Below are 8,449 nucleotides of genomic sequence, written 5' to 3'. Positions count from 1 at the left end.
TTTCTTTTTCCACAGTGTATATTTGACCTTGTCAAAGGCTTGTATCTTGATGCTTGTCAATTTTGAGAACTCATTCTTCAAGATCTTTATCTGTTTACTTTCAGATTTTGCTCTGATACCACTTGTTAGATATTGAATGCTAAGAATATAACACACGGGGGGGGGGGGTAAAAGTGTTTCTTGAATAATTTTGTCTTTTAAAATTTGTTTGAATATTGGTGAATAAAACAGTTAGCAGTTTTTAGAGATGTTGATGTAAGCATAAATAACACAAACACACAATATCAAAAACTCATTGTATTAATTAAGTTTATCTTGCTATAAATTTTGTGTTCTTATAAATTAAGAACTTAGCTTCTATCTTGATAGAATACAAGAAAATCCAGATATGTTTGTTACTTGTGAATAAGAACTTGTGCATGCTTTATAGACTAGCAACACGGGTTAACAAAACTTGCACTAAAATGTACTAAATCAATTTTTAAAGCAACCTTGTCTATTTCCTTATCCAGTGTTAGCAAATATGTACAAAAACTTGCAGGTTTGTGACCACCCTTTGTCCAGTTCATCTCGACCTTTGATCTTGTATTCTTCAAGCTGTTTTGTAGACTTTCCAATTCAGTGAATGAATTGTTTGTTGATTGATATTCTTGTGTTTCTTAAATAATTTTGTCTTTTAAAATTTGTTTGGATTTTGGTGAACAAAACAGTTAGCAGTTTTTAGAGATGTTAAAGTAAGCATAAATAACACAAACACACAATATCAAAAAGTCACTTAATTGTATTAATTAAGTTTGTCTTGCTATAAATTCTGTGTTCTTGTATATTAAGAACTCAGCTTCTATCTTGAGAGAATACAAGAAAATCTAGATATATTTGTTACTTGTGAATAAGAACTTGTGCATGCTTTATAGACTAGCAACACGGGTTTATAAAACTTGCACTAAAATGTACTAAATCAATTTCTAAAGAAACCTTGTCTATTTCCTTTTCTAGTGTTAGCAAATCTGTACAGAATCTTGCAGGTCCGTGACCACCCTTTGTCCAATTAATCTTGACCTTTGATCTTGTATTCTTCAAGCTATTTTGTAGACTTTCCAATTCAGTGAATGAATTGTTTGTTGACTGATATTCTTGTGTTTCTTGAATAATTTTGTCTTTTAAATTTTGTTTGGATTTTGGTGAACAAAACAGTTAGCAGTGTGTAGAGATGCTAAAGTAAGCATAAATAACACAAACACACAATATCAAAAACTCACTTAATTGTATTACTTAAGTTTGTCTTGCAACAAATTATGTGTTCTTGTAAATTAAGAACTCAACTTCTATCTTGAGAAAATACAAGAAAATCTAGATCTGTTTGTTACTTGTGAATAAGAACCCGTGCATGCTTTATAGACTAGCAACACGGGTTTACAAAACTTGCATTAAAATATACTAAATCAATTTCTAAAGCAACCTTGTCTATTTCCTTTTCTAGTGTTAGCAATTCTGTACAGAATCTTGTAGGTCTGTGACCACCCTTTGTTCAGTTAATCTTGTCCTTTGATCTTGTATTCTTCAAGATACTTTGTAGACATTCCAATTCAATGAATGAATTGTTTGTTGACTAATATTCTTAAATCTTTAACTTGTCTGTATTCTGAATTTAAGAATTATGTCAAGATCTCCAATTTGTTCTATAGAGAAGTAACATATCGATAAGTATAATGACTTATCGAGATCTTTGAGTTCTCTATAGGCATACTCGACTTGTCGAGGTCTCTAGTTCCTTGCATGTGAAATGACTTGTCGATATGTCTGAGATCTCTACATGTTGAAATGATTTGTCGATATCCTTGAGATCTTTATATATACAATTTGACTTATTGATATATCTGAGATCTCTATATGAGAAATTGACTTGTCGATATCTCCAATTCTTCACATCTTCATTTGACTTGTCGATATCTCTGAGATCTCTACATGTAGAAATGACTTGTCGATATCTCCAGTTCTCTACATTTTCATTTGACTTGTCGATATCTCTGAGACTTCTCTATAAGCCATTTTAGACTTCTCTACAAGTCATTTTGGACTTCTCGAATAACTTCTCGATATAACTTAATCTGTGGCTTATCGATATCTTGACTTAGAACATTTTTCATATAATAGCTTTATTCAACTCCAAACTTCTACATTTTTTCTCTGAGGCATGATCATGGCTTGATCTTCTTCTAGAGTTTATTCCTTAGCTTGAACCTGTTCACAGAAAAATCACCCAGTCTAATCTTCTAACCATTTTTACAGACTCAAGAAATACAATTACAGAATAAAGAATTAAATATCAAACAACTTAATCTTAAGGCTGTCAATGTGACTTAGTCTTGTTATTGTACATGCATGTCTTGCACAACATGTGCCTATATAATAACCCTTTTAAAATACAAAAAGAACCGCAAAGTTGCATCAAATGAGGTACGTTCTCCCATATATTTGCTTTTAATATTTGATTATCGATTATTTTAAAATGTTAACTGATTTATGTGTATCTGATCATCGTGTATTTGCATGATTGTTATACATTTGTTTATGTTGAATATGCATTTTTATGTACATGTTTATGAATTAATTTTTCCAATTTTTCTATACCATTTCAATTTATATCGTCTTAATTGATTAATATATTCATAAGATAGTTTGATATTATGTACAAGGACAGTAAGTTGGAGTCTCTCATATCGGCTCAATTCATTTTTCCAATTTTCTCAAAATTTGAATAATTTAATAAAAAATATATTAATTATCTCATATTTTCCCAAACTTTCTTCTTAACTCAAAATATCATCTTATTACTCTCCTAAAATTTCTCGACATTCATAAAATTTCCTCTAAACATAAATTATCATCTTTCTATGCCACTAAAATTTCTGTATTAAACTTTCGATAAATAAATAATATAATATCATTTTAGATTTGTGAATAATGAGATAACAACTCATTAAAGTAAACATGTTTAATGTGAGAGTGATTTTTTCGATTTTGAAATGACGACTCGGTAGAGCAAACATGTTTGGTAAGAGAGTAAATTTTTGACTAGTTATTATATTTATTCAGTATTACAAAATAATTTAAAATACTAAAAAAATAAATATAATTTTAAAAAATCGATGCAAAACGCAATTTAGTAAAATCGTACTACACTAAAAATAAATGTGAAACTTTATCATAAAAATAAAAACAAACGCTTGCAAATGGTTGACTTAGCTGGTTAAAAAGGGGATAACTATCCTCCTGGTCACATGTTCGAATCCCACTGGAGAAAAAATTATGATTATGACTTATCTTGGTTCACGTAATTTGCAGGCTATTGTGTGAGCCTGTAGAGTTTACCGGGTGCGCACCCACAGGTATAAATAAATAAATAATAAACAAACAATAAACGAAGCGTGAAGTTTAACGGCGGTGTCCTCAAACAATAACGGGAGGCGTTACCGAGCCGTCAAAAACGACTTTCTTTTTCTCACCTGCTGCAATTACAGAACACGAACAATCACATTTCTCTCCCACCTATACATACAAACACACACACATATACATACAAGCACACACTTCTCGCTCTCGTCTTTGTTTTTCATCTCCATCGCGCCATCAAAAGGTACTGCTTTATGTACATATCTACATATCTACATATCTGTATGTGTATCTATATTCATATGTGCGTGTTTAATATCTGTATGTGTATCTATATTCATATGTGCGTGTTTATGAGTTTGATGAGATAAAATAGGAAAATAAATGGATATAGAATGATTTATGTTTTAATTAATTGTTTGTTAGCACTAATTTCGGATCTATTTGACTTTACTAGTGATTGATTTTTTTCTATTTTTAAGTTTTTTTGTAATTTCTTTTGTGCGATTTAGGCTCAGTGTTACTGTATTTCCTCGAAATTAGCAGCTCTAATAGACTGATTTTGTGTTTTGTTTTGGTTGATTTTTATTCGAAGAATTAGGTTTAGTTTTTTAGTTTTTGATTTTATGATCTTGTTTTTAATTTGATGATGTTGTTCGATATCCATTTGTGATTATGATAATTGGAAAGGACGGATGAGCTCTGGAATTGCGCAGTTTCGTTTGTGAGTTTTTTGTTCGGAAATGTGGTGTTTTGTTTGGTGATGGTAGGTTAAGTTTGATTGTAGTTTAATTTTGGTTTGGTTTGTGTGGGGATTATGTAAGAAGCAGAAGATCTCTATTAGGTACTGATTTTTATGATAGGATGTTTGTTATAATGATAACGAAACATTGAGTTTCGGTTTTTGTTTTGAGGACAAATAAGGAAAGTCAGTTTCTTTTATGCATTTTTGTTGCAAGTTGAAATGAGTTTATAGATTGTTTTGGGGTGCTTCTATGAGTCTTCTGTTCTATATTGATGATCTTAGAGTTTAATCAAAAGTGATAAAATTAGCAATTATTCAATGTTCGAGATTGGGTATGTATATGCAAACATGGTGTTGCCTGATATTTTAGCATGTTGTTCATGTATATCTGCAATTTAGTTATTTGTGATATGAACTTATACAATTTTTATCTTTTCTAGTAAGATTTGAGTGCTAATTTTTCTTTAATTGTTGCAGAGAATTGACTTGGTCTGATTCTATATTACTGCAGTAATCACTTCGCTGGGCAGTAGCAGTTTTTGTTAATTTTGGTTGTTTTATATTGTGAATGTAAGTTAGCATGGGTTCTGCTTGTTGTGTTGCTGCTAAAGATAGAACTGTAAATAGTGGATCTAGTGGAGAAATAGTACAGAGAAATGTTCGAAATTCACCATCATGGAGCTTTCGTTGGGATAATCGAAGGCGAGTGGCAGGAGAGGAAACATCATTGACATGGTCATCTGATGGTATTAGTAGGAATGATGGGTTGGATTTTAAATCTCGCACAACTGTAGGAAGCGCTTATGCATCTGAAGAGGGTAGTCCTTTGAATAATTCTCAAAATTTCATGTGGCAGAAATCCCCAGTTGCTCAAGGAAATAGAGGGACTACTACGCTTCCCCCTTCAGGTAGTCTTAGTGTAATAATACCTACTGGACTACCTCCCTTCCAAATATGTGGCCCGGGAAATTCTTTCTTATAGATTTTTCTTTTCTTCCAAATAATAGATTAGATCATTAGAATATACTACAAGTTATACTCATTAATTCTCTTTCTGATGGCATCATTTCTCGTCAATGAACTGTCTCATATTAGCTTACAGGAAATATAAAAAAATTGGCATGAAAGTTTGAGGGTGTTTAGAGCTTCTATATTCTGTGATCCTTGAGATCTTAGCGGTGTATTATGTGCGATAAAACATTAGTAGAAGTTTTAATCTTAATATGATTCTATATGTTTGTTCAAAGTTTTACTATTGTTTGTCTGTAAGCTGGTATACTGGAAAAACTATTGGGCTCATCTTTGTTGACACTGGACAGATTTGACTTTTGGCAAGTTACAATAATTTATATTTTAGAGTACTAGAGTTTTTCTCTTAGGAGTTTTGTTGAAGTTATTACTGTATAAATGCTTCGTGATTCTTGGATTCTTAGACCCTTTGCTTAGTGTTTCATTCTTAGATATTCTTTTCCGATGCATCATTTACTTACCATGTGGTGCTATGTATGACTTCTCATTGTTTTTGTTCGCAGATTTACCACTCTCCCGAAATTCAGCGGAGGTAATATTCTAGATAACTATCTTGTTGATAAAATGCATCATGGTGTTTGTGATAATTTAATCTTCTTAGAGTTACAATATTCCAATTTTTGTGCTGTCTAGGTAAAGGACCCAAGGGCATCGCCTGCAATCTCGGACTTGTCTACTTCAAAAATGTCTCCTTCAATGCATTCAGTTTCATCATTTTCAGCATCTCCATTGTCATCCAAGAGTCATTTGCTTCCCTTAAGTTCAACTCCATCAAGATGGCCATGTCGTTCTCCAGGACACCAGCTATTACGGCAAGTATCTGATAGCCGGATTCGAAGACTCAAGTCACCAAGTTTCTCAATCTCTGAGGAACGTTCTCCTTTTGTGCTTCCTGGGTGGAATTATGAATCAGTTGGGATGTCTCAAGGTGGGTCATCGGATAACTGGGCTATTCCTGAGTTTACTGAGATCATGCCAACATCTCACAGAGAGAGATGGTCTTTTGATAGTGATTCACTGGGCATGTTTCGTCATAAGCTATCCCGGTCCAGTGGTCGTAGTTTCTCTTCTCCACCTACTGATATTAAAACCTGTGGGCTTTGCTCAAAGCTCATTACTCAGAGATCTTCGTGGGGTAGTCAGAAAATTATGGCGAATAATGAGCTTGCTGTGCATGCAGTATTAGTATGTGGACATGTATATCATGCTGAGTGCCTGGAAAAAATGACACCGGAAATTAGCAAGTATGACCCTGCTTGCCCAGTTTGTACTTTAGGGGAGAAAGCCGCCTTCAAACTATCTGAAAAAGCAATGAGAGCTGAAATGGATTTAATGACTAGGATCAGCAAGAAATTAAGAAGTCGAGTTGTGGGTAGTGATCTCAGCAGTGATTCTGTTGTGTTTGATCGTCAGAGAAGTAGTGATCTTGAGAGTAGAAGTTATAAATTAAGCACAAGTTCAAGTATGAAGAGTTCTTTTGGAAAACCATTCTTTATGAGACGTTTCTCATTTGGGTCCAAGGGGACTAAATCTATATCTGAGAACCATACTTCTGGAAAGAGTGGGTTATTCTGGTCAAAATCTAGCAAGAAATGAGCTACATTGTGGCGCCTTGCAGAGGAACGCGCTCCTGCTTGTCAGGCATGTATGTTTCCTGTGTTTACTTGCACAAATGACACGAGACATGTTTTTATCATATTGGCCCCGTCACTAACTCTAGCTTTCTACTCCCCCAGTCTGATTCTGATATGGCAATTCTGACTGCAATCTTAATTAATTAAATTAAATACCAAATCCGGTTACTTGAGTGCTGTTTACAAATAGGTGCAAGTATTTTTGACGTGAAATTTAATATATGTATCATATTTTATTTTTTTGTCTTCAGCCCTTCCCAAGATTGTTCTCTTGTATTATCTAATTTAGAAGAAGATAGTAGCTTTATTATTTCAATATAGTGTTGAATGCTCTTCTCAAAACGTACGAGTTTTTATAAGACATAATTTTTAGCATTATCCCGTACTATGACTCTAGTGTGCTAAACTGGAAAATGCTTTCTGTTGCATTTTAATTCGTCAAAGTTACCCACTAAAATTGTTATGATTGATCAAAAGTTAACGTTTATGCCGCTGCCTGCCTTTGTTGTGCGATAACTGATATAAACCCGGTATTGCTTACAGGTTCTGTAATTGCTCATTTTCTGTGATGTTTAACAATTATCAAATGCCGTAGGGGGTGCTTTGGTAGTCATCCAGGTATTTTCTAAGGGTTACTGTATTTACAACCAAATTCAAGAAGGAACACAATAGCATATGAAGATACAGTGTAAATGGGGTGAAATTGAGACGAGGGAGATATTTATTCAGTAGATAGCTGATAAGCAAGATTGTAGAAGAGAATGAATTTGCTGCCTTGTTACTCTTACCTCATAAATTAAAATTTTTCTGGATTAATATATAATTGCATGGAAATTGGCTTGGCTAAAGTTAGACGTGCTCTGATTTACGATGCTGCTTTATTTGGGTGTTCTTTCCTTGTTTGATTTGTGTTTTGCTGAAGGTATCGGATACTAATGTTTCCGTTCTTTTTTCTTTCATGTGGTACCAAGTTTTTTATTGTGAGAAGTGTGTTGTACCATGTTACTATATGTAAATAAGAATTATGATAGATATAGAGAAGAAAAACTGTACTTAAATCATATACCGCTATATGCAAAAAAATATGAATTACCAAATATTCTCCTAAACTTCTTCTTAACTTGAATTAACATCTCATTATTCTCTCCTAAAATTATGCTTGAAAAAATATGATCATTTACCTAATTATATTCTCTTAAATATTTTTTTAACTCAAATTATCATTTTACTATTTTCCTAACGTATGGAGCAATCATTTGAGAAAATGTACGAGAATTATAGTAGTTTCTAATGCTGAGAACATAGAGGTAAAACAAAGGTATGTGGTGGTTGGTAAATTTTTGACTGATAAGATCATAAACTTAAATGTTATGCGAAAAGTTATGGCATCGTTGTGGAGATCAAAGGAGGGCATGGAAATTCATGATTTGTGAGGATATCGTTATTCTTTCGTCTTCTATCATAAGTTGGATTTGCAGAAAGTTGTTGATGGGGGTCATTGTTGTTTGAACAAGCTATGCTCATCTATCATTTGAAGATCCGTATCATTTGAAGACCCGTATCATTTGAAGACCCGTCTATGGTTCCATTGAGCAATGCAAATATTTGAATACAAATTTACGATATCCCAAGAGGTTTAATGTAAGAA

The 8,449-nt window shown here is 33.0% G+C and overlaps 1 protein-coding gene across 3 annotated transcripts; it reads left to right on the top strand.

The window, feature by feature from the left end:
• The first annotated feature begins 3,262 nt into the window (after positions 1 to 3,262).
• On the top strand, positions 3,263 to 7,760 carry LOC141668196 (uncharacterized). Of its 3 annotated transcripts, none has more exons than XM_074474969.1 (5): positions 3,263 to 3,637; positions 4,616 to 5,046; positions 5,671 to 5,699; positions 5,801 to 6,808; positions 7,345 to 7,760. In XM_074474969.1, exons 2-4 carry the CDS (start codon positions 4,719 to 4,721, stop codon positions 6,761 to 6,763), a joined length of 1,320 nt encoding a protein of 439 aa, XP_074331070.1. In that variant the 5' UTR covers positions 3,263 to 3,637; positions 4,616 to 4,718; the 3' UTR covers positions 6,764 to 6,808; positions 7,345 to 7,760. The 3 variants fall into 3 exon arrangements, with proteins under 3 accessions (XP_074331070.1, XP_074331059.1, XP_074331048.1); XM_074474958.1 differs by having other exon boundaries at positions 5,801 to 6,812; XM_074474947.1 differs by lacking the exon at positions 7,345 to 7,760 and having other exon boundaries at positions 5,801 to 7,043.
• Positions 7,761 to 8,449: the final 689 nt, after the last annotated feature.

Source organism: Apium graveolens, chromosome 1 (assembly GCF_009905375.1).
Source record: "Apium graveolens cultivar Ventura chromosome 1, ASM990537v1, whole genome shotgun sequence".
Classification (NCBI taxonomy): domain Eukaryota; kingdom Viridiplantae; phylum Streptophyta; class Magnoliopsida; order Apiales; family Apiaceae; genus Apium; species Apium graveolens.
The sequence above is the reverse complement of the archived record's forward strand: the minus strand, read 5'-3'. Positions and strand labels throughout refer to the sequence as shown.